This window comes from Danio rerio, chromosome 21 (genome assembly GCF_052040795.2).
Source record: "Danio rerio strain M-AB ecotype USA chromosome 21, GRCz13ab, whole genome shotgun sequence".
Taxonomy (NCBI): Eukaryota; Metazoa; Chordata; class Actinopteri; order Cypriniformes; family Danionidae; genus Danio; species Danio rerio.
In genome coordinates this window covers 21,586,268-21,611,981 of record NC_141041.1, presented here as the reverse complement: position 1 = coordinate 21,611,981, position 25,714 = coordinate 21,586,268, and the positions used below count along the sequence as shown (strand labels likewise).

The 25,714-nt window shown below is 34.6% G+C and overlaps 4 protein-coding genes across 6 annotated transcripts; 1 reads left to right on the top strand and 3 right to left on the bottom strand.

Annotated features, from left to right (window-relative positions):
* Window positions 1-298: 298 nt before the first annotated feature.
* zgc:103482 lies at window positions 299-6,205 on the bottom strand. Of its 3 annotated transcripts, XM_087299598.1 has the most exons (9): window positions 5,822-6,205; window positions 5,598-5,703; window positions 5,332-5,478; window positions 5,204-5,242; window positions 2,667-2,738; window positions 2,494-2,577; window positions 2,188-2,353; window positions 719-901; window positions 299-569 (listed from the first exon to the last, which is right to left on the bottom strand). In XM_087299598.1, exons 1-9 carry the CDS (start codon window positions 6,060-6,062, stop codon window positions 525-527), a joined length of 1,083 nt encoding a protein of 360 aa, XP_087155724.1. In that variant the 5' UTR covers window positions 6,063-6,205; the 3' UTR covers window positions 299-524.
* A 477-nt stretch (window positions 6,206-6,682) lies between these two features.
* si:dkey-30k6.5 lies at window positions 6,683-15,174 on the bottom strand. The gene is made up of 4 exons (XM_087301140.1): window positions 14,872-15,174; window positions 12,599-12,737; window positions 10,046-10,540; window positions 6,683-8,877 (listed from the first exon to the last, which is right to left on the bottom strand). The coding sequence occupies exons 1-4, from the start codon at window positions 15,049-15,051 to the stop codon at window positions 7,418-7,420; spliced, it is 2,274 nt and encodes a 757-aa protein (XP_087157266.1). The 5' UTR covers window positions 15,052-15,174; the 3' UTR covers window positions 6,683-7,417.
* Window positions 15,175-17,156: 1,982 nt separating this feature from the next.
* Window positions 17,157-18,093, bottom strand: hspb9l (heat shock protein, alpha-crystallin-related, b9-like). Its single transcript, NM_001099427.2, has one exon. It carries the CDS (start codon window positions 18,036-18,038, stop codon window positions 17,421-17,423), a length of 618 nt encoding a protein of 205 aa, NP_001092897.2. The 5' UTR covers window positions 18,039-18,093; the 3' UTR covers window positions 17,157-17,420.
* A 2,466-nt stretch (window positions 18,094-20,559) lies between these two features.
* On the top strand, window positions 20,560-25,235 carry atp5mea (ATP synthase membrane subunit ea). Its single transcript, NM_001172637.2, has 4 exons — window positions 20,560-20,695; window positions 21,300-21,354; window positions 21,459-21,557; window positions 25,121-25,235. The coding sequence occupies exons 1-4, from the start codon at window positions 20,660-20,662 to the stop codon at window positions 25,144-25,146; spliced, it is 216 nt and encodes a 71-aa protein (NP_001166108.1). The 5' UTR covers window positions 20,560-20,659; the 3' UTR covers window positions 25,147-25,235.
* Window positions 25,236-25,714: the final 479 nt, after the last annotated feature.

Genomic DNA, 25,714 nt, shown 5'->3' with positions numbered 1-25,714 from the left:
TGTATATAGTGTATTTATTAATGCAAAATACCCTCAATGTTAGTAAAACAAAAATTACTTGGACCCATCACACGAGCTGTCTCGCTGTGGGTTATGTACCGGCTGCTGCTGAAGCTTTTGCCAGTGTCTAAACTGAAGAATCTTTGCTTGTGCTCGTCTAGACAAACTGAAAATCTGAAAAAAGTTTATGATGCAATATTTTGCACCATGTAATAAAGCGCAGGTCTTTATTACATGGTGCAAAATATTGCATCATAAACACATCTAAGCAATAAAGTGTTCAGTCAGCACCAATATGTGCCATTAACAGGATGCTTTATTTTAGAACAAACCACTACAGCCTCTTAAAAATATTCATTCTAAACAAGTGCAAAAGTTTCAAAACTATATACAATGCATGTTACAGAAAATGCAAAGAACAAACTTTGTGCATAGTTTCTTTTTTTAATCATTTCACGTGTACATTGCCCATTTCAGTATTACCAACATATGTTTGATCATCACACACTTCCTCCAAAAGGGCATTAAGCCAGTGCAGGAAAATCTTCCGGATCATCTGGGTTTGGAGCCTAAAAATAAAACATGATTTACCCCCAAACCAAAATCATAACTCACACAGCATGAAAATCAAGCTGGACTAAAGTGCATTAAAATCTTGCTATGCCCAGGACTGTGACTGTCAGGCACTTGAGTGGTTTCTAATGCAAAACTAACTTACAGAATCAAATTTTTGTGGAGATCGTAGGGTCGGCATGGATGGACCCCCACGGCCACGACCACCTCGTCCACCTCTTCCACCACGAGTTGGCCGATCCAGACTGCCAAAGTTAAATTCCAGTTGACATGTGATGTCATTGGCTGGGCGACGGAAAACCACATCCTCATCCATGCCATCTTGTTTCTATAAAAAAAATATCCAATACTGTACAAAAATCTTAGAATCGTAAAAATATTAGTATTTTCTGTAGGTTTCTGTAGCATGTCACTTTGAAATATTAATTTACATTTCCAAACATTATTTGCTATTAATTGCAATTATACAGAGAGATTATAGTCTGCACAAGGAGTCTGACAACATCTAGTGCTCCACACTGAGATCTGATCATCTAGTCGGTCTGGAATGACATGAAGAAACAAAAAGAAAATGACACCAAATCCAGAAGAATCATACCAGAGATGCTTAAAAAAAAAATCCTGCAAAGCTACCTATAAAAACTATGGGAAAGTGTGCCAAGTGTTTTTAATGCAAAGTATGGTCATACAAAATGTTGATTTGATTTAGTTAAAATAAGTGAATTGAAAAATAAAATGCATTATTTTTGAAAGCATCCTCATTTTACACCATTGCCTAATCTGTTGAACAGTACTGTAGCTTTACAGGTAGGTTTTTTTTAAAGCATCTTAGAGATTTAGGGATGCAACAATTAACCGGTTTCATTATTAGCCACGCTTGAATTAGTCACAGTTAATCGTAAATGCTTCTCAACACTGCGTTTCAGCACGGAACAAAACCACTGCAACTAAATGTTGTGCCAACTGCACGCTAGTTTAAAATTCCAAGCTTGAACAGTCAAAAACGCACACACTGGATTAACGAATACTATTTTAAATTTATTCTTTTTTTTTTATTCATAGTTCTGTCATTCATATTTAGGTTAATATTATTACTTGTTTTAAAGCCAAAAACTTGAAGTCCAAAGAGAAATGGACTATCGTTTGTTGTTATTGTTATTATTGTTATTATTATTATTATTATTATTATTATTACTACTATTAATATTATAATTATTATTTTTATGCTGTATTATTTGGTAACGGAGCCACAATAAACCATTTAAAATACAATTTTTTCATGTAATTTTCTAGACTAGTAGTTTTGAAAATGATGAATGAATAATAATCAAGAAACCATGATTATTCCTCAGACTATAATCGTACAAGCAAAATCTAGAATAGTTACATCCCTATTAGAGTTGTTGCCTAAGTTCTTCTGCATTTAGTTTGTCTCAGTCTGTTCTGTTTTTTCATGTTATTCCAGATAAACTGGATGCTGGTCAGATCAGTTTTTTTCTTTTTGGCAAAAATACTAGTGGCCCAAGACTTTTGCTCAGTAGTGTGCATGTGTAATATATAATAAAGAGCAGATCTCAGCCCAACAATTTTTGTACAACTATTAACACTCTTTACCTGAAGTAATTTGGACTTGTGGATCACCACAGCCTTGGATGGCACAGATGACTCAGTCTTACGGATATTCAGCTCTACTTTGGGCCTGCTTTGCTCTTGCAGGGCTTTCCACTCATCCAGTGTCATCTCCATGGCAACCTCAATCACTTCCTCAGTCTCAGATGGTCTGGAGAAGTACTCATACGATTACAAATTAGTTAAAATTATAAAAAGAAAACAAGTCCATAAAGCCAGCACATATTCGCATTTACAATTTCAAGCATCAAGTGATTTACAAGAGATTTCCTGCAGCTGTATGAAACGGACCTGTTTTCCCCATCAGTCTCAACTGCCTCCTGGGTCTCTTCATTTTCAGTGACCTCTTCACTAGGTGAGGCTACTTCAATTACACTACAGGACAGAAGAATAAATTACAACCGTGTTAAATGAGAGAAAAAGCATTGCAAAATGAAACGACTATATAAAGCATGAATAGTCACCTCATATGGTCTCTCACAGAACCCCAGTTGCGAGATCCGCTGCCACTGCGCTTCTCTTCAGAACGGACACTCCTACTTTCAAATAATGGTTCATTTACCAGAAAAATTGTGTACAAATTGTTTTAAGAATAAAAAACAAAAAAACACTAGTTTTCCAGAAATGTTTCTATTAGCAGGTTTCAAATAGCTAATTACAACCCAACAAATTCAAATTATTTGTTAAAGTCAAAAAGAGAAAGGCACACGTGCACGTTTTAAATTAATACAATTACTTTTAGTTTTTTTTTTTTTTGGTTTGTTTTTTTACATGACAGCACTAGTGTTTTCAACTTTAAAACAAGACCAATCTCAACTGATATATATATATATATATATATATATATATATATATATATATATATATATATATATATATATATATATATATATATATATATATATATATATATATAAATTTTAAAAAACACCACACGATCCCAGAATCTTCCAGCATGTCTAGAAAATTGAGCTTCAAAACGCACATTCAAGGGTGGACTTAACCCATAAGCGAGGTGAGCAACTGTTCAGAGCCCTGTGAAATTAGGGGGCCCAACCAATGCCAAAAATTGCCTAAATTAAGCATATAACTTATTTTAAAATTTTCTATCATATGCTGTAAAATCTTCCTGTAACCATTAAGATTTTAATGTAATACTTCTTTTTAAAACTGGGGGCCCTCATGAATAGTGAAATGTTCCTAATATACTGAACATGATGCAAATAATAAAATCTAAAAAAATAAAATAAAAATAAATAAATAAATAAATAAATAAATAAATAAATAAATAAATAAATAAATAAATAAATAAATAAATAAAACAAATACGGCTTATTAACCGTTCATAGTTTGTAAACTTTTTTTGTGTGATTTTATTGCATTTAATTTCACATTAAGAAGATAAAAGTTCCACTTTTATGTTGTTAAAATAGATTTTTAACATGCAGTTTATATTACTATTAAAGCTAAAACTACTTGGGAAAACAATAATAATAAAAGGAGGGAGGAGGGAGGGGAGGGAGAGAGAGACTCAACATGGACAAAACCGAAGTCATGGTGTTCCAGAAGAAGGCCAGATCTCAGGGACAAAAATATCAATTTACATACAGAGGAGCAGCTCTAGAGCATTGTAGCAGTTACTCTTACCTGGGCATCCAGATCTCTGCCTCTGGGGGCTTCAATCTCGCTGTCAAGACCCTGAGCAAGAGGGCTCGCAGAGCTTTCTATGCCATAAAGTCACGCTTTGGCCAATTACAGTTACCAAATAAAACATGGATTAAATTATATCACGCTATTATCAAACCTATCTTACTATATGGGAGTGAAATTTGGGCACCAGTATTAAAATTTGAAAATTGGAATAAAAGTTTAATAGAACGAATAAAATTAGAATTTGATAAAAACATATTACATATCCACAGAAACACGTCTAACATTGCCTGCAGGGCTGATCTGGGTTTATACCAGCTAAACTTGGAGATTCAGAAACGAGCTGTTCAGTTCTGGCTGCACCTGCATGAGTCTGACCCCCAGTCTGTCCAATATAAAGCCCTTCTGGCTAATGAAAAACCTACAGTGTCTCATCCTCTAAACACACTGGTATCTGAACTACTTAAAAAAAAACACAAACTGAACCCGTCCCCAAACAAAACCTTCACAAACAAATTGAAAAAACATTAAAATATAACTATGATGAAAAACTAAAAACTGAATTCAACCTCCAGACTAAACTTAAATGTTATTCAGCCCTAAATAGAACCACACAGTTGGCAAAAATATTTATCATTAAAACAATTAAAAGAAAAGCACATTCTTTCTAAATATTGCCTCTGTGATCATGACCTAGAAATAGAAAAAGGCAGACAAAAAAAATCCTGGACTCCTAAAGAACAGAGATTATGTAAATGTTGTGACACAAACCAAATAGAGGATGAGACAGTTCCTTCTGTTTTGCCCTAAATACATCACTACTAGACAAATGTTTTTCCCCCAATTTGAAACGGTGATCAGTTAAATTTTTTAATTTAAATGACTCAGAAAAACTTTACCATATACTCGGAGGGGACGAATTAATATCTAGACTAGCTGCAAAATATGTATACACCCTACACACCATAAGAAATGGTTAATGTAAACTCATGTATCTTATTTTAATAATTTAAACTTTTTATTATTATTATATTTATCAAATGTATTGTTTTTTTTGTTTGTTTTTGTGTGCGTGTCATTATATCTTATCGGTATTATTATTAATTTTTCAATGGTTTTAATATATTTTATATTTGAAGTGCTTTGGCAATACTGTACTTAATGTCATCCCAATGAACAACTTGAACTTAGAGAGAGAGAGAGAGAGAGAGAGAGAGAGAGAGAGAGAGAGAGAGAGAAAGAGAAAGAGAAAGAGAGAGAGAGAGAGAGAGAAAGAGAGAAAGAGAGAGAGAGAGAGAGAGAGAGAGAGAGAGAGAGAATGGTTTGAGTTTCAATGCCCGGGCCCCCATACCTGGAATTGCTTAGGGCCCCCAAATCACCAAGTCTGCCCCTGCGTACATGATACAACTCTTTTTCTATAGGCTTGAAACTAGCAGCTGCCAACCACTCTTAACATGATAGTAATGAACATTTGCTCACGATCGGTCACTGCCACTGTGTCTCTCAAACTCTCGCTTTCCTCTCTGATCAAATCCATCATTGGATCTTGGAAATACTGGGCCTCGGGCTCCTCTTCCTCTTCCAGTACCTCTTCCTCTGGCAGGCCTGTCCAGCACATCCACGGGCCTACACACAGACCAGGTAAGGCAGACAAAATAACTCAGGTCTTTTATTGTTCTATATTTAAAAAAATTAAATCATTAGGTAAATAAATATTTGCACGTAGCCTAACTGGACAGCTTTACCTTTCAACAGAGAAACTGAGGGGAGGCTTTTCGGCATCATTAAATTTGCGGTCAAAAGTTACGCGTCTCTGTATTGGCTCCTCAACGACTTCATGACCAGGACGAACTTGTCATAGAAAAAAAACAACAACTTACATTTCAAGCTCTCGACAAAACACTTTAAGTTAAGTTTAAACGAAGTCGTTCACGTTATTCTGAGTAAAACTGTCCTGTCCTTCACCTACCTTGTCCACCCCCACCTGCGGGAAGGATGGTTTTCCTGTCCCTCTGAGACTCTTTCTTTACAGATTTAGTCGTGGTTGAAGTTTTCTTTGGCTCCTCTTTCTTCTTCTTCTGCTTTTTTTCAGTCCCTGCAGCATATAGGATGTCGAAAGGGTCGGACTCGTCGCCCAGAAGCTGACCAAAACGATTAGCCACGGTGCATCCATATCCCTCATCAGGCATCTCTTCCACCAACTCCTTCATTTTTATCCAGTGTTACAAGGGAAATGAAATAATCGACGCGCTATCATCGAAGAATGCTATAAAAATAGAAAATATAGACTTTAAGCAGCGCCCATCGATTGAAGCCACCGATCACCAAACAAAACAACCGTCAAGGATGACGTTTAGATAATTGAATTCAGGTTCATATAAAAGTACTCAGTCTCCGCCCCGGAAGTTTCTAGAACGCGCTCATTAATATGAATTGCGCTCTTTAAACTATTTATCGTAAAATATAAAACACATAGGCTTATTCCTTCTTTTACAAGGTAATATGAAATGTAATAAGAAATATATACATTTAATATAACAAATATAACTATAAAAAGATTTGTACTATTTCTGTTATAACTTACCTTACTGTTGTATTACTCAAACATTATACTAAATAAATTACGTAAATAATTTACTTTATAGAATTCTAAATGCATTAATTACTTTATACAGATATTACATACACAGCCTCCAATGAGGGATATATCTAAAACAGACTAGGTGAAAGTGTTTTACAAGAGAGGGTTGATAAATGCTAATCACTAATGCAGTCAAATTAAAATGATTTAATCACCAAATTTATACAATTATAGAAAGGAAGGCAGAAGTGGTTCATGTCTTTTTTTATTGCAGTTACGCACAATCATTGATTCCCAGTCATGGTTTGATATAAATATAATGATTTCCAAACAATAAAATACAGAAATGTACAAAACCTTATCCAATCAACTTCCAAATATGTCTACAGATAATCAGATATTATCATAAGGCTATGCAATACAGTTTCAAACAGTCCTGAAAACGAGATGCAATGTTCAACGGTAACTCCATTAAAAATGAAAGCATTTGTGTTGATTTATACAGGCTCAGGCCATCTAACATGTATGTTTGATTCTTCAATAGAACAAAATAAAACACTGATTAAAGTTTTATGAACAGAAAAAAATCAAGTCTGTGTAAAAAACTAAACCTTATTTAAATCAACCTCAGTAAACTCAAATTTAAGCTGTTAAAGTCATTACACAGCAGGAAGCTAACATTTGCAAAAGCTGTGGATTAACGACAAGGCTGTAATGTAATTTTCTTACACAGATCAATCAGTTCTCTTTATAAGACCTCAACGTAGCATCAGTAGCCACAGATAATATTTTACTTTTGCCTATATGTTTTGTTTATTTACTTGCATTTCATAAATGACCAAGAACCAAACTCAGTTCAAAATCTTCAGCTATCTCCTGAAAAAAAAAAAGTCACCTACATCTTAAATGGGTGAATAAATTAAAAGCAAATAAAATATTTAGGCTGAACCACCCCAATAATTCAGTGTAATCTTTGGTCTTTTTTTACATGGTGTATTTACATTTATGTTGCTTGAGATTTCTATGGTCCACAAACTTCTTCCCGCAGCTCTCACAGCTGAAAGACTTGAGGCCGGTGTGCACTCGCTGATGAGTCCTCAGGTGAACAGCTTGATTGAACGTCTTGCCGCAAACATCACAGCCGAAAGGTCTCTCTCCAGTATGTATTCTCATATGCATCTGAATACTGCTGGAATACCCAAACCTCTTTCCACAAATCTCACAACTATACGGCTTTTCTTTTGTGTGAACCCTTTGGTGAACCGTAAGTGCGGCTTGTGAGTAGAACTTCTTTTGACAATGATCGCAAGCAAACTTCTTCAGCAGAGGACTGATCAGTCTTTCATGATGCTTCTCTCCTGTATGTACAAGCATGTGCTGATTAAGAGAACTGGGGAATATGAAGGCCTTATTACAGATGGAACACACACAATCCCTCCTTCCGGCGTGAATGATTCGCTTGTGCCTTTTCATGTAGTCCGAACTAGTAAATCCCTTACCGCAAACATCACAAAGGAAAGGTTTGCTTGAAGTATGTTTGTGTGTGTGCATTTTTAGAGCGTACGCAGTCGTGTACCTCTTTAAGCATATCGGACAACCGTAAAGTTTTACTCCTGTGTGACCGGCTTTGTGTCTGTTGAGATTTCCAGACGTTGCGAACTTCTTGTCGCATACGTCGCATGTGTATCGCTTTTCCCTCGTGTGCACAAGCATATGCGCCTGCAGGTGTTTGCGAGCGCTAAACCGCTTCTCGCATATTTCACAGGAAAATTCGTAGGTTTTCTCGATGTGACTCTTCTGGTGATTTTTCAGATATCTTTCGCAGCTGTAAAACTCACCACAAATCTCGCAGCAATAGGGCTTTTCTCCGGTGTGCAGCGTTTGGTGATCCAGCATGTTCTGTTTGATCTTGAACTGTTTGTCACAGACAGGACAATTGTAGAGCGTTTCGACTGCTCTGCATCGGTGTCTACCGAACGAACGCGTGCCTGGAAAAACCTTCTGGCAGTTTGGGCATGTAACAGTCTTTTCTGCAGTGTGCAGATGCTTGTGCTTTTCTAGGGAGGCCTGAAATACAAAAGACTTGGAGCATATGTCACATTTGAAGAGCTGAGCTCCAGTGTGTGTCGCTGCGTGTCTGATGAGGCAGCTTCTCATGGTGAAGCGTTTATCGCAGTGGGAGCATTTGTAATGTTTAACGTGAGCCCGAACATGATTAATGAACTTCCATCTCAGTTCAAAGCACTTCCCGCATGTTTTGCATCGAAACAAACCATCATTGGATTGCTTTATCATGTCCATGTCAGGTGTGGCGTTGGGTTGTCTGTCATCAGTGTTCTCGATAGTAATGTTTAAAGTTTGTACGAGTGATTCAGCTGCATACTGACTGCTTTCCAAGATGGCGCAAGACACGTCTTCACCGTCCAGGTTATTTTGGAGAATATCTGTGAGGAGAACACAAAGTATGGTTAAGAAACTGAAACGTTTGTTTTATAGAGAAATATTGGTCATTAATAGTGCACCCAATATTTATAATATTACGGTTTACATAAAGTCACAAAATAGTTGTAAAACAGAAAAGCATAAACACAAAAAAGGAAAGCAATAATAAAAATGATGTACACCGTCATAACAGATATACATGAAATACAATTTAATATACCAGTACAGTTCAAAAGATTGTAGTCAGTATGCATTTTTATAATCATTTAATATTTATTTAACTTTAAATGTAAGTAATATTAAGCTGCAGTGAAGACTTTATATAATTAAGACTCATAGATTTATATTAAAATAAATTTCCAAGTCTAATACTATACCAGTCAACCCTTCCTTTTTACAGTTCTATCCAGCTATCAGCCCGTAAAGGCATTTTCCCATATTTATAATCTTTCGATGAAGGTTGAAAAACATTAAAGAGCCAATACTCCCTATATGCAAGCTATACCGCTGATCCACCAGGGTATGCCCCTAAGCGAAACTGGGATTTGGTGCATGTATGACTTTGAACAGACATATACACATAATAATAATAATAATATCTAAACATGTTGATCTTGGTGGGTTTTCTTTTAAACACAACAAATTTTGTCTTAAATGAGCGTTTAAAGTTAGCAAAGCAATTGAATGCTTTCACTTTATATCTGTGCATTTTAAAGTGACACCTCTGTTGTTTAATGTAATCAAATGAAAAATCAAAAAGAGATTCATTTAATCAGCTCTTTAATCAGAACGTTTAAACTACACAGGGAAGACAAGGTTAATGAGATCTGATAACTTGATCCAATTTCTTTATCATAGCTAATTTTATAGGCTAAACTGTTTGCTAATTTATTTGCAGCTATTTTCTAATGTATACCATTTATAAATAATAATAATAATAATAATGTTAATAATTCTAAAACATTACTGACCAATTCAACACCTGGAAATCTTTAAAAATTGACTTCCATTGTATTTATTTGTTCTAATGGCTATGGGTTTTCAGCTTTCTTTAAAACTTTTTTTTAGTAGAAAGAAGAAATTCATAATGGTTTGGAACCACTTGATGGAGAGTATATATATATATAATGTTAATTTTTGGCTGAACTATCACTTCAAGTGGTGTCTTACCTTGAGTGGTGACCTCTAGTGTTTCCAGTGATGTACTGTCACAGGTTTCCAGCTGCACAATGAATTCTTCCTCATGCAGGGGGCCTTCGAATTCAATGCTCATATCTGAAGTAGTGTGAAATCTCTGGTGTTTCATCAAGCATTTCATCATTTTAAAAGTATTCCCACATATTAAACAATTGAAAGGTCTTTCTTTGTGTAAAGCATTGTGAATGTTCAAAAGAGCCCCATCACTGAAAGACACTCCACAGGACTTGCAAACGAAAGGCTCCTGTCTCCCCTCTGTGGCTCCGTTTGTGCTTGTGGAAGGCTGGCTTTCACTCAAAACTAAAGCGCCTGCCAGAATGTCTGTGGGTGCGGATGAGAGCTGTTGGTACTGATTGTTTGCTGCTTGTCCAGAGTTTTCATGATGTTCTGATCCCATTTCATATTCTTTGTTCAGTTCAGGCTCAAGAAGCACACCGTTTTCAGGCTCAGATGTGGCTGCTTGACCCTCTGTGAAAATACAATGAGATTAAAAAAAATTATTTTTGTAAATTACAATAAATGCAACAAAACACAATGAGATATTAAAACAATTCTATTATGGAACTATTATTAGGGCTGCACAATATTGGAAAAATCTGACATTGCTATATTTTGTTTTGCTGAACATGATCGTCATAATTGTATAGATTATTTAAAAAGAATAATTTTTAATAATACCTTTTGATTTTATCATTAATAAATAATCTAAACCTGCAATGTGACTATTGCAGATACACACATCGTGATGTTGATACTCATTTGATATATTGTGCAGCTCTAACTATTATTAAAAGACCTTACAAGAGTATATCCTAAGAACTGATTGCATAGCTAATACTTTAAAAGAAAAAAAGATTCTAGTTGGTTTTAGAATTTCATCTCCTTCCGCATACAAAGAGATTTTAAAGGTTTAGATTTCATTGAAGCCCACCCTTCTTTTTTCTCTTTCACTTTCATGGGATGTGTGATGCATGTGATGCATGAACACTACTGAATAGAGCTGCACAATAGTGAAAAAATCTGACATTGAGATATTTGGTTGTGAGATATTTTGAATTCAATTTCACCCGACGACTTGAATTGCTCTATTTGTAAAGAATTTATTAATTTATTGGGATGATTTTATAAGAGAGTGAATCATGAATAAAATATTACCAAATGACATGCATACATAAGTACAATAGAGCACGTTTAAAATGAAAAAAATTGTGCATTGTGATTTTCTGAAGAGAATAACAGTATTCAGGTACATGAATTGAATGATCAAATGTAAATAATACTCTCTTTATTGTATAAATAATTCAATAAAATCTATCTTTATTAAGATTTCAAACGGTACAATTTCTTGTGCCCAATTGTTAAGTCCTTTTGAAACATTTAGTCACAAAGCTAAAGAGCCCCTATTATGGGTTTTTGAAAATGACCTTCTATGTAGTGTTTAACACAGCTCTAAGGGAAGTGAAATATCAAGCTAAGGCTTGAATCTGAAAGTGCATCGTGTTTAAAACTATTGATTAATCTATAAAACAGTCGACACACAGTGGTTTGAATGAATCGTAAGGGTAACAAATCTTTAGTCTCGTTGGCATGACGTCGATATGAAACTCAAGCCCAGCCCATTTGGGGGCCATTCAACTGGCCCACCAATACACTTTTCAGGAAACTGTTCATCTAGGAATGCTCAGACCTGACACCCATAATGTGATGGTGCACCATCTTGCTGGAAAAACTCAGGGAACATGCCAGCTTCAGTGCATAAAGAGGGAAACACATCATCATGTTTCAAATATCCAGTGACCTTGAGGTTTCCATTGATAAAGAATGGCCCCACTATCTTTGTTGTCTATGGTGTGAAGATACAAGATGTGCAGCAGCCGAAACTACGGATACTGGAAGCCTGTGTTGGCATATCTCTCCAGTGGTGTTGCTATCAGTGTGTGAAGAGTGGAAGAAGAGGATTGCATTGACAATCCAACACAATGGGCAACACATTGAACACGTTTTATAAGTGGTCAGAAACTTGTAAATAACTCATGAAAGAATAAAGTTATGTTAAAACCGAGCACACCATTGTTTTTCTTGTGAAATTCCCAATAAGTTTAATGTGTCAAATGACCCTCTTCCTATTGGAAAACAAAAGTTGGATCCAAGATGGCCGACTTAAAAATGGCCACTAAAAATGACCACCCATCTTGAAAAGTTTGCCCCCTTACGTATACTAATGTACACAAAAAGGGCGTCAATATCACCAACTGTCTCACACTGAATGCAATCGACAAGTCGCAATAGGCTGGGTAATCAGACCAATCAGCGCAGATTACCATCGCGCTAAGGAGGGGTTTGAGAACAAATGTATTGCTGAACGAATCATATGGGAGTCGTTGACATAATTAGGTAAAAATAAATGCAAATTTTAAGACAATGGAAGTGTTTTTTGACCTTGCACACATATCAGCCTGTTGTTGGATCCCCCAAAACCAAAATATGACCTTTTTTAATGCATAATGGCGGCTCTTGAAAACATACCATCTAGCTTGTCTTCCTGTGAGAGTTGAGACTTTGCTGTAACTTCCAATACTTGAGCTGAGATGCGATCGTGGATCAGTTTCACCATCGTCTCTACCGTGGCTTTACTCAACAGCTCCATGAATGCAGCAAACTCCTTCTGAAAGGCAAAAGAGATCATTTGAGATTGTTAACTACATGAACCCCATACTATTTCCTGTGTCAGATACAAAAGTTTAATAACAATAAGTAAATTTACAAACATCAAAATGTTTGACTTGCATGCTTTGTATGCACAACATATGCGAGTATTTAAACACAATGGGTTATCTGCAATAATTCTATTTTTCTGATTACTAAAGAACTCTAAAGTTATTCATTTTCAATGTATTCTGACCAGAAAAACAGCAGCAGTCTACCACTACTCTGCTACCTGTTTGATATACTGTATATTTCTCACCAACTGAAATGCTATGTCTTTTTATCCTTTTCAATCTCGTAAAGTGGCTTTGACACAATCTGTACAACATAAAGCACTGTAGAAATAAAATTGACTTGACTAAAAAGTTTTTTTTCTGGCTCAAAATAAGGCAGAGAGAATAAAAAAACACGTTCCATTATTCTTGTATCCTTATTAAGCAAATCATTATCTTATTTAAAAAGGCTAAAAGTAAAAAAAAAATACTTCAAAACATGACTAATGCTTGAGATTGGTTGGGGTCTATTGTAGCCATGACTCCCTGCTTGATTTTTGTAAAAAGGCAAAGGTGGTTAAAAAAAAATGTAATGGAGATGGCCACCTTGTAATTCTCTATGCAGGAAAAACTTTTTTAAAGAGAATAAACATTCTATACTATATACTACAAAACTAAAATTAATATTGTTATATTATGTGCTTTTAATTATTTTTTATTACTATATATTTTTTGCATTCATCCTTGTATCTTTTACTGCTGCACATTTTATGTCTGTAAAGTGCCTTGAGATGCTAGTTTTAAAGGCGCTTTATAAAAAAATTTATACATTATTAATATTCAGAGAATATTATAGAATGTAACATGCCACATATTCTATAAAATACCAACTCTCTAAAATTCATTTGAATAAAAGAGATTATAAAATGTTTATGCACCATCAATTATATGGTCAGTTTGTTTTGTCATCATCAGTAGTATTGTTTTTGTATTTTCTAGTAGCAGTATTGATTTTAACTTTCTATTGCTGCAAGAAGTAAAATATAATAATATAATAATCAAAAATAAATCTTTACAATTTTCCTATTGGAGGTGATTATTATCCTATTTCTCCTCACATAATTACTGTAATCTTGCCATAGCAAAACCTGGAATTATCAGGGTTTCTGCATGTTTCTTTAAGGACTTTTTAAGACCATTTTGAACTTTTAAACTTATACTGAGCTAAATACTAAGGATTTTTTCTAATGGCCCAGTTATATCTGTAAATAGTTTTTGTATGAAGATTATGTGAAGGGATGTGTTGCTTTAGTTTACTTTCCCTGCTTAAGGAATTAATTAGGAGACTTTGCTGTAAACGTGTTTAACAGCTGTTGTGATTTGTATCTCTTTGCAATAAAAACAAATATAGTTTTGAGATGGATTATCTGTAATAGGGTAGCTTTACTTAGAAAGGAAAATTAAGACCCGTTTAACATGATGTCAGACCCTACAACAAAAAATATTTAAGTAAATTTAAGACTTTGTAGGGCCTATAATTTTGTTTTTGAAATTTAAGAAATTTTAAGATTTTTTAAGACCTCGTGGATAGCCTGGATTATTAAAAGTGCACAACTTTTCAAAATACTTGTTATAGTAGTATTTGGTTTAGTATAAGAATAATTTTAAATTACTTTTAAGTCTTTTAATCTTTCTGTCAAAACACAATATTATCATCCATTTGCACGATACACACATATATATGCAACACTTACAAAAAAAGATTTGTGTCTAAATATCAAAATAATCTCCAGTCATGTATCAAATGAAAAAATTAAAGGTTTTAAAACGTACTGACATTCAAAAGTTGTTTACATTTTTTACTTGCACACCATTTGGTCAGCAACTGCTTAACATGAAATAGATAAGAGTTACAAGATTATTTGGATTATTAATAAAATAATCAACATGTAATTAAACTTAATACTGACTTTTAGATATATCCTCTGCACTGTAAACTTTATATTCCAGTTGTAATTACAGCTAAAATGTAAACAACAGTCAACCAGCACTCAGCTCTTCATGAAGAGAAAGAGACACTGCGTTTGTACTAGAACTTACAGATTTGGCTTGGTTGGCCTGTTTTAGTTTGTTTTTGTTCATTGCTTTCCCCTTGCTGCGCTTCCACTCTTCGGATAAAACAGTCGTCAAGTCAGAGAGATGTTTGCTTAACTCCGACACGACACTTTCAACTAAAACCCCCATAACGGAGGACAGCAACTCGTGAATTACTGCTGTCATGTTTACTCGGCACTCTATACGCAAAACATATGCTTTTTACCTCGTTACACACAAAAACGGCATATTAAAAGTACCATAACTGGACCGAACTACTTGCTTGTTTGTGGCGGGTGAAACAGACGGAAGGAAATTTGTCTCTCAAACTGAAATATGGACGGGAGTGTGTTGTCTGAAAGCAGTACCGCCACCTGAAGGGCTGGAGTAATTAGTACACTTTTACTCATATCCATTTTATATATATATATTTGTGAGGTACATTAAATCATAGAAAAATTAAGTTTAATTTGTAAATATAAATATACAAAATTTATGTATTATTTTTATTTTTTATTTAGAAACTAAAAATAGCATTTAGAGTGACAAATACTGCTACATACAACTAGCATACGCTTAATATTTATATATAATTTTAAGATATTTTGTCACATTGCAGAACTACTTAAATACTGGAAAAAATCCCACACTTCTATTTTAATATCCACTGAACTCTTTATATGAATTAATATTGCAGTTATATTACAGACAATTATGCATGTTGTCACAAACACGCAAAAACGTTTGCTGCTTTTTTAAACTTATTTAAAATGAGCTGAAACAACACAATTTTTTAGATTTTTGGGACAGCTTATTTGTTTTATGTTCAATCCACTTAACTTTAAGTGAACTTAATCGATTTGTGTTAGGACAACATGAATAAATCACATGGAACCCTGTATTCTTTACAGTGAATGTAAGGCCATAAATCCTAAATACTGACCTTTGCTTTCTTTTTCATACTGCAGAAACCAATCTTTTTGTGAATTTAGGAGATCTTCCTAAACCCACGCACTTTAAATAATAATACTAATAATAATTCCTTACATTTATATAGCGTTTTTCTGGGCACTCGAAACGCTTTACACTTTGTGGGGAATCTCCTCATCCACCACCAACATGAGCCTACCTAAAACCTAAAATGAAAAAAAAAAAAAAAACAGTTTAAATGTATGAAGCTGGCATTAACTTACCCAGCCGTTTTTGCCATTGTTGAAATCATGTTGAGTTAATAAAAATTATTAACCTGCTCATTCCCATCTGTCAAAGGTTATCCTATATCTTAAGGAATTTAAATCTCAACATTTTTTTACTACTAGACACTGAACAGTGATGTGGCATCTTGAAAAAACTTGATTTTGATTTTGATTGAAGTTGATTTTCTTCTAACATGTAAACTCTTTTAACATGGCAAACAAGTTAACTAATTGGTGTAAAGCTAGTGTATATTGTTCTGGAGTTCTGGAAGTATTATCGATTTATTTATAGACATTTTTCCAAATTACACACACACACACACACACACACACACATATATATATATATATATATATATATATATATATATATATATATATATATACATATATATATAGTATTTGAAGGCGTGAGCCAAACCAAACCAACAAACTTTGTTTTGAACAAAAGAGGTGTGTGAAAATTGGACAAAAAGACTTAACAACTTTACTGACAGAAATAATTACAATCCAATTATGCTTATTAAATAATATGATGAAATAAAAACAATACATTATATTCATAAAAAACATAAAAATATAAAAAAATTGATAATTGTATCTATAGAAACAGGACATTTTAAGTTTACTGAAAAATATGCATTTAATAAACAAAAAATTTCCATCCAGGAAACACGATGACTCAGTGGATACTGTTGCCTCACAGCAAGGAGTTTGCATGTTCTCCTTGTTGGCATGGGTTTCCTCTATGTGCTCCAAAGACATCCAAAGTCTAAAGAGATGCACTATAGGTGAGTGTGAATGTGTATGGGTGTTTTCCAGTACTGGGTTGCAGCTGAAAGGGCTTCAGCTAAAGTAAAGCTTCAGTAAAACTTAAGTTGGCGGTTCATTCCATTGTGCCAACCCTTGATCAATAAAGAGACTAAGCCAAAGGAAAATAAATGACTGAATGATCAGCCACATCAGAACAGGTCTGTTTTTAAAGGCTTGTAATATTTTAAAATCTGTTCCTCTTTGGAAAACAAGAATGATTATTTATTTTTTAAAAGCCATTCTATTCCACTCTCTGAAAATTTATGATCACAGGACAAAAACTAAATTTTACTGTTAGTTTATTAAATGTACACAAAATAAGCTTTCTGACAAAAAACATCTCCAATTTGCAACTTCACAATAACAAATATATTGTGCAACACAAGTATTTGACTTATTTTCCAGTGAATCGTAATACATTAATCAAAATGTCATTACAGTTCAATAAAATGGTCTTTTTCAAATTCGAATACAATCCGTTCTGCATCTGGACATTTCACAGAGTCATTTGTTCCACTGTGGCTACATATTCAACAGAGGCTGAGCTCAGTTTTCAGCAGCCTCTGCCTCAACCGCTTGGTTCTCCGGCTCTGAGTTTTGAAGAGCAGGATTCTTCACAGCAGGAGTGTATGTAATAGGAATCACTCTCTCATTGCTCACAGTGTTACCTTCTCTTGGTGCTTGTATCTGCAACTGGCCATTGTTTAAAGAACAGCTCACTGACTCAGGATTCACATCTTCGGGAAGGTCAAACTCCTGTCTGAATTCCTGGCATCTATAGGAATAGGATCCCTTCCCATCGTCTTGCTTCTTCTCCGTCTTTCCGCTCACCCTCAGCTTTCTTCCCACTTGTTTAACGGCGAGCTCTTCTGGAGAGAAGTCTTGTGTGTCTAGTGTCAATGCATAATGGCTTCCTTCCTTTCCGAGCTGGAATGAAATGGGCTTGAAAGTCGTCATGGGTGAAACGTGGTCAATCTCGTCGAAAATCCTCTGATGCAGGCGCTCCATGAACTCCATGTTGTGCCTCATCTCCTGCATGTGTCTCATCATTTCTTGCTCGAACTGAAAGAACAGAGGTCTGGTCTCAGGCCACAGACTGCGAACTGGCCAGTGGAAGTCCATGAATGGGCTCAGATGAGGCTGAAATGTGCTCGGGCAAAGCATCTTCAGTGGATTTCTCGGGTTTGCTGTTGAGCTGTTTGGCTTCTTCTGTGCTTCTGTCCCAATGAACGCGACTCTGTGCTTTTATATGGTGCCTCAGAACATTCCAGTATGTGTCGATGAGCTGTTATGACTGAGCACTTGCTGTCATGTTCCAAAACAAGTCGGTTGTATTTTTGCAATGCATCTGTTAAATACCAGTGAACCACATCATTGTTCTATTTAGAGTGGCCGCTGTAATGAGTTAGCATGCCTTTCTATTAGGGGAAGAGTTCATGTGGGAGGATGATATAAGGTTTACTGATCACACACTTAAAGGTTTATAATCGTGAGTTACTGAAGTGAATGGTTTAATGTCACATCAGAGCTTTTTTTTGGGAAGTTCTTTCACATGCTGTCGATGGTGTTTAAATTTAACCAGCGAGCATTCCAACATGCTTTCTAACCCTGCAGGATTTGGAAACTGACACCTGTGTTGGCAGTTACACAGGCGACGTCACCCCTGGAAATAGATTCAAAAGGAAGCAGGACGTCCGTCTGCAGATTTAAAAGCAAACTTGGAGACTGATGTCAAGTGTCTGTTTAGGAAGTATGATGATGGAAGTCCTTGTATAATAGTAATGATTTTGACTAATTAATATACTACGATTAATAAATAAATACTTTAAGGAAACTGCCAAGAGGGTTAAAAAGTAGGCAAAAAAATTTTTTTGTTCATATTGAGTAACTGAGTAAATGAAATAATAAAAAGAGTTAATAATAATTATAATAATAATAACAGGTCATAACAACTAAAACACTTATACAAACATTGTTAATTGAGTGTGTATAATTAAACTTTTTACATATTTACACCATATCTTTAAGAAACTAATTGTCATACCATGTTTAGGTCTATTTAATTAAGCTGCTAAAAGATACTTTTAAAATAGTTATAAAATACATGGGCTGCGTGGTGGCGCGGTGTCACCTCATAGCAAGAAGGTTGCTGGTTTGAGCCTCGGCTGGGTCAGTTGGCATTTCTGTGCGGAGTTTGCACATTCTCCCCATGTTCACATGGATTTCCTCTAGGTGCTCCAGTTTCCCCCCAAAGTCCAAACAAGGGAAATTGGGTAAGCTAAATTGTCCGTACGTATGCGTGTGAATGAGAGTGTATGGGTGTTTCCCAGGGGTGGGTTGCAGCTGGAAAGGCATCCGCTGCGTAAAACATGTGCTGGATAAGTTAGAGGTTCATTCCGTTGTGGCGACCCCTGATTAATAGAGGCACTTAGCCGAAAACAAATGAATGAATGAATAAATGTAGGACTAAGTAAATAACAAAAATTAAGGGGTTAATACTAATTATGATAATATTAACAGGTCCAAACAACTAAAACACTAAATACTAAAACACTTATAAGAAACACTGTATTATTTAAGTGTGTACTAAATATTTTTACTTTTAATATATTTACACCATACTTTAAAGAAGCCTAACTGTCACACCGTCTTTAGATCTATTTAAGCTGCTAAAAGACACTTTTTAAATAGTGAACGATAAAAAATATGAATAACATTATTATTATTATTATTATTATTGGCATAAATAATTTCTCTTAACTAAGAGAATGTAGTTTTAATGCATTATTTACCGCTAGCAACCTAGGAGAAACAATACAAAGTAAAAGGTTAAACAATAACATTTTAAAAATAAACAGTAATAATAAACCATATGAGGCGAGGCAGTGGCACAGTAGGTAGTGCTGTTGCCTCTCAGCAAGAAGGTCGCTGGTTCGAACCTCGGCTCAGTTGGCGCTTCTGTGTGGAGTTTGCATGTTCTCCCTGCCTTCGCGTGGGTTTCCTCCGGGTGCTCCGGTTTCCCCCACAGTCCAAAAACATGCGGTACAGGTGAATTGGGGAGGCTAAATTGTCCGTAGTGTGTGAGTGTGTGTGTGGATGTTTCCCAGAGATGGGTTGCGGCTGGAAGGGCGAAAAAACTTGCTTGATAAGTTGGCAGTTCATTCCGCTGTGGCGACCCCGGATCAATAAAGGGACTAAGCCGACAAGAAGATGAATGAATGAATGAATAAACCATATGCCAAATAAGTAGGCTTAGTAAGTAAATAAATAAATGCATGAATTATTAATAAATAAATACATAAATGAAAAGTTCAGATGCAAAAACATCTGGAATTTTCTTCAACAATGAGCATTTTTCTTATAGCCTCCTATATGTTTGTTCAGTTATTTCATAATAAAAGCAATGAAAATAACTTGAGAAAAGTTATTAGAAGAAAATGTTCATATGGCACTCAGAGGTTTTTGCATATGAACTCTTCAAATACTCTTTAATGAAGCTACTGTATGAACTATTTTTATTTTTATATGGGCTATTTAAAATGTAATAGCCAAATATTATTCATATTATTTATTATCCAAATTTTTACTCCTAATTCATACCAAAAAAAGTTGACCACACTCTAGAATTATTTGAGTCTATTTACAGTTATAAAAATAAAAGTAAGAAAATCAGATGCTTATGTAGTGTGCTAACAGTGAAGACGCTGAAATCAAAGGCGAGAGCAGGGACAACAGACTGACAGCGCCGCATTGACTTCTTTCTGCCTGAAGAGACCGATTCAAACATGGTTCCTCCTGTACAGGTCTCCCCTCTTATCAAGGTACAGCTTACATTAGGCACATGACCCTCAGTTTTATTCATGTTAAGAAACACGTTTATTTAAGTCAGTCTCTATCAGCGACCTCCGTTCATCCTCAGAAAATAGCGGTGCTAGCTTTAATGAGCGTGCTAACGTTAGCTTAGCCTGTTAGCCGCTTATCCATAACACTACAAGGTCAGTAGCGTTATTGCTAACTAAGAAACCAGCGAATAAATTAACCATTTTATGTCGACTCTTTATTATTATTTTTTACTTAGCGGTGAAAATGTATAGATGTCCACTGCCATTTCTGAATTTATTTAAGTTCATACAGCGTAAGCTTACTATTATTATAAAATCGACATATGAAAACGCGGTGCTTCAAATAATTGACTTTTCTATTTCATAATGGCACACCTAAATGTCGTCAAATATCTACAATAGAGCTGTAATTTGCTTGCCAGTGTTCAGTAACTATAATTGTATCACATTGTAACGTTAGCCTATTTCTTCATGCTGTGGATTCATTTGAATCATTGTTCAGTAAAGATCTAATTATCAAACGCTGAGTGCTTAATGAAGTCTTTGAAAAACCCAAAAATCAGGCTTCTATCTCTGATTTCAGACTGCAAGATGGTCTGCCTTGCTCATTGGGTTGATTTATGGGAAGCAAAGATATGGTAGGTGTTTATATCATTACAAAAATATATACTTCATTGGGGTGTCTTGATTTCTTGCATGGTTAAATTGTCTTATGATGTTTTTCAATCAAACTGCTCACCAGATTACCTGAAGCCCATTGCTGCTGAAGAGAGGAGGATTGAGGAGGAAGAGAAGAAGCTGAGGGAAGAACAAGAGCGCATTTACAAACAGCTTTCTGAAGGTTTGTCGTTTCAGAATCTGGTTTTAATGTGTCAGATTAAAAAAAAAAAGTCTTATATTGGTTAACTTTTTCCATCATCTTAACAGAGACATTTAGTGTAAGAGTGCATTTAAACCCACTTGAACGTATATTAAAGGGTAGTTTTGTCAAATTCTGTCATCGTTTATCTTTTACGTGTTTCTACCCTGAAGGGACATGATGGTGGGGTAAAAATGGGTGGAAGAAAATAAAACTGGGTGGGGGAAAAACAAAAACAGTGATATAATATATATATATATATATATATATATATATATATATATATATATATATTTAAGTTTTTGCGTTCCCTTGCAAAGATTATGTTATCTCGCAAAGATGTTTTTCCACAAACCCTTCCGGTAAACTTCATACATGTCAACTTTCCCTTATTTACCAGTATTCTCCCAGATTTTACCAGTCTGTCCTGCTATCATCCTATCATAAGTATTTTCCCATATTTCTCATATATTTTTAATCTTGAAAGCATGCTGAAATTGATAAAAGTATCTGCATTCACATTCATTCCAATAAATCTGAGCATCGATCGTCGCCATTTATATGCAACCCCTGAATCAGCGAATGCATGTATAAGCGCAAACTGACGGATGCGCTCCGTATGATAAACTGATCCTAGATCAGCTTATGTATACTTCATTTAAAGTGACACCTCTGTTATCAAACAAGTGAAGAACAGCAAATGAATCTCGTTTTATTTGATAACAGATGTGTCACTGTAAGAATGCACAGATCTATAGGCTAATGAAAGCATTCCATTACTTTAGTAACTGTTTGTGCTCATTTAAGAGAAAATTAGTTGTTTAAAATAAAACAGCCAGGACAGACATGTTTACATCTTATTAAGTGTTTTGTCTGTTTAAACACACACTCGAATCCTAAAGTGTCCTGGGGTCCGTTCTTCGTATCTCGCTTAAATGATCTAAGATGATTTGGCAGATCCTGGATCTGTTCATCTTGATAACTGATCTCTAGCTAATTTGGTTCTTCAAACGAGTTCGTGAATCAGATTAGAATGTCTGGATAACATGATCTGAGATCGCTGCGTGTGTTGTGAAGGACAGATCTATCGATCCTCGAAATCATGATCAGCAATGCAACGATTGGCTGACGGCACAGCAGCGTAATGACATCATCTGATTAATATTCAATTATCCATGTGAGCAAAATTACATCAAATTAGCAGTAAACGGCTTGTTAAATATGACACGCAATAACCTTCCACATTTGTTGTGAGCTGCAGGCTTTACACTTTCATGTGTCAAGAGTATTCATCATGTATTTCAATGCAAATCAGTGTATTTAGTTCTACATTTAGAAAAGATTTTCTTTATTATAGTAGCCGTTTTTTTTAATAGCTGTAAAGAATAACTGGATGTTTACAAAAGCATTTTGATATTGGTAAAGGCATCTGCAACTTTTGTGAAGCATAATCACTGGCATTTTAACTATCAAAACAGGTTTATGACTGCATTAATGTATTATTTCTTTTTTTTAAAGTCACATATTGTACATTTCTATTATCATTCACAAATTGTACTAAAGCGATCTAAAAAGTTAATATCAATAAGTTTTTTTTTACTTTGCACCACCAGGTGGCAGTCTTTGTACTTTCATTTCGGGGGTGCAGATTGCATACGTTTTATTAATATATTTAACTTTATTTATTTTATTAATAATTTTACTTTATATATAGTTAAAAATATTTACTATTTTCCCAAGTGTATAACTACTACTGTAAGAAAATATCAGAATTGGGAACATACTTTCTCTATTATCTTTACTTGAACTGAGCCGATCTAATCCTGTTTATATGAATTGAACCTGCTCCCAATCAGGTTTGACCTAGCAGAACTGTTGCTATGACAACAACTCTCGGATCAGCTTTGAAGAACGAAACAATCCTGGATCGTGTCAAATCGTCAACATCCAAATCCAGCTAACTGAGTAATCCACGTACGAAGAACGGACCCCTGCACTTTAGCTCCTCTTTAAATGGCGTATACAGAAGCTAATCTGGGATCAGTTATCAGGGCGATAATCGACGCGCAGCTTTAACGGAAAGAAATTGAATGCACACATTTTTATGTTCATTTCAGCATGCTTTTAAAATATAAATAAAACGGTAAAATAAGGGAGAAACCCAGCAAAAACAGGAGGGTTGAAATGTATGAAGTGAACAGGAAGTGTTTGTTGTAAACGATTTTGCGAGCGAACGCAATCTTTGCGAAAGAACGCAAAAACTAAAAAAAAATTCCTATCACTTTTTTTTTCTTTCTCCCACCCTGTTTTTTCCCTACCATCACATCCCTTCCGGGCCTCCGTATGTTTTAGACCTGTTTGGCTTTCTTTCTTCTGTTAAACACAAAAGAAGATATTTTGAAGAAAGATGGAAACCTGTAATCATTGACTTCCGTAGTGTTTGTTCTTTCTACTCTGCAAGTCAATGGTTGCAGACTTCCAGCTTTCTTCAAAATTTCTTCTTTTAGTGTTCAGCAGAAGAAAGAAACTCAAGAAGTTTTGGAACCCCTTGAGGGAGTTTAGTAATTTATATATTAATAAATATTAATTCATATATTTTAAATGAGTAAAACCTAGTGGTTTGAATGATTATGGTAAAGCTTAAAGATTTAAGACAGAGTATATACAGGAACCAAAAAGTGAAATTTAATACCTTTTAAGACCTTTTTAAGACTTTCCATATATTTTAAGACCTTATAACCATTTTTCAACAGGGAACACTGGCAAGATTTTAACTTACAGTATATTTACTAAATATTAATGTAAGAAATTAATCCAAAACTAAAACATTATTCATATACTGAATATGAATCTATTAAATCTAGCTTATTCAGCAGGTTGGCGCCTTGCTAACTACAGTAAACAAAGAAGCATGATGTCAAATCTAGTTGATTTCATAAACTAAACAGCATCCTGATGTTCACAGATTTAATTCAGGCTAACTTTAGCATGCATTGCATAATCAAAAATTATACAAAATTTAATACATTGCAAAATAGCATTTAAGACTTTTTAATACTTTAAGGGCCTTAAATTTCTCTACATTGATTTATCAACTTTAAATACTTTTTAAGACCCCGCAAACACCCTGTAAAAGTTAAATCATTTGGTATATGAATTGTTACACTGAATGGCATTTTATTTTTTGTCTTTTGTAAAATCTGTGTTAAAATATTTGTCATTTATTTGCTCTGGAGAAAAAAAAATGACATACGTTATACTCTACAGAAAAAAATAACTAATAATAATACAACTAAAAATAATATGACTAAAATTAAACATAATAAAAAATGTATCATATTATCAAAGTTATGATAAAAAGTGTGTTCTATATAAAGAAAAAATCCAATGAAATGCTATTAATATTAAGAAAAATAAGCTCAGTTTATAATACATCAAATTTCAATGTGTATGCTTGCGTGGCCAAAATCACATTTTTGTAGTAATACAGTGTTTCTTGAAACATAAATATTAAAATATCTTAATATCTCTTTTTATCTTCACAGCAAACTCTGACACCATTTTGAAGTAAATCCCCACGATGTATCCATTCCAGCACTAAATGAGATGAACCACAATGAACCTAATTCTATTTTTCAATAAAGACAGAAGTTAAAAATATATCATTTCTTTTTCTTTTATTTACCATTTAATTCAGATTATATGCACCACTTCTCCATTCATTTTCTAAAAAAACATTTGATTTGATTACATTTGTGTACATCTGACAGAAGTAAATAATTCTGTATGTGTTGAAGACTGTTTTGTCTTTTCCTTACTGTCGTAGTGACGTGTGTATATAGAGGGAGGACGGTTGTATAACCCACGGTTTAACATAAATCCCAGGATTTAGGTCAAGCCAATACACTACAGGTGCTGATTTTGCACAAATGCTTTACCGCTGCTTAAATGAGGTGCTACACTTCACTAAATAAACAAGCAGGACAAATAGTGATAGATCACCCACAAATGTTACTGTTCAATTATTCACTCACCTCCCTCCATTCTTTTATCATTAGTGGATTTATAGGGAAATTGATTGTGTAGCTTTTCCGATAACCTTTGTGGATGTCATCTAGGAAGGGAAGGGTGGAAACTGC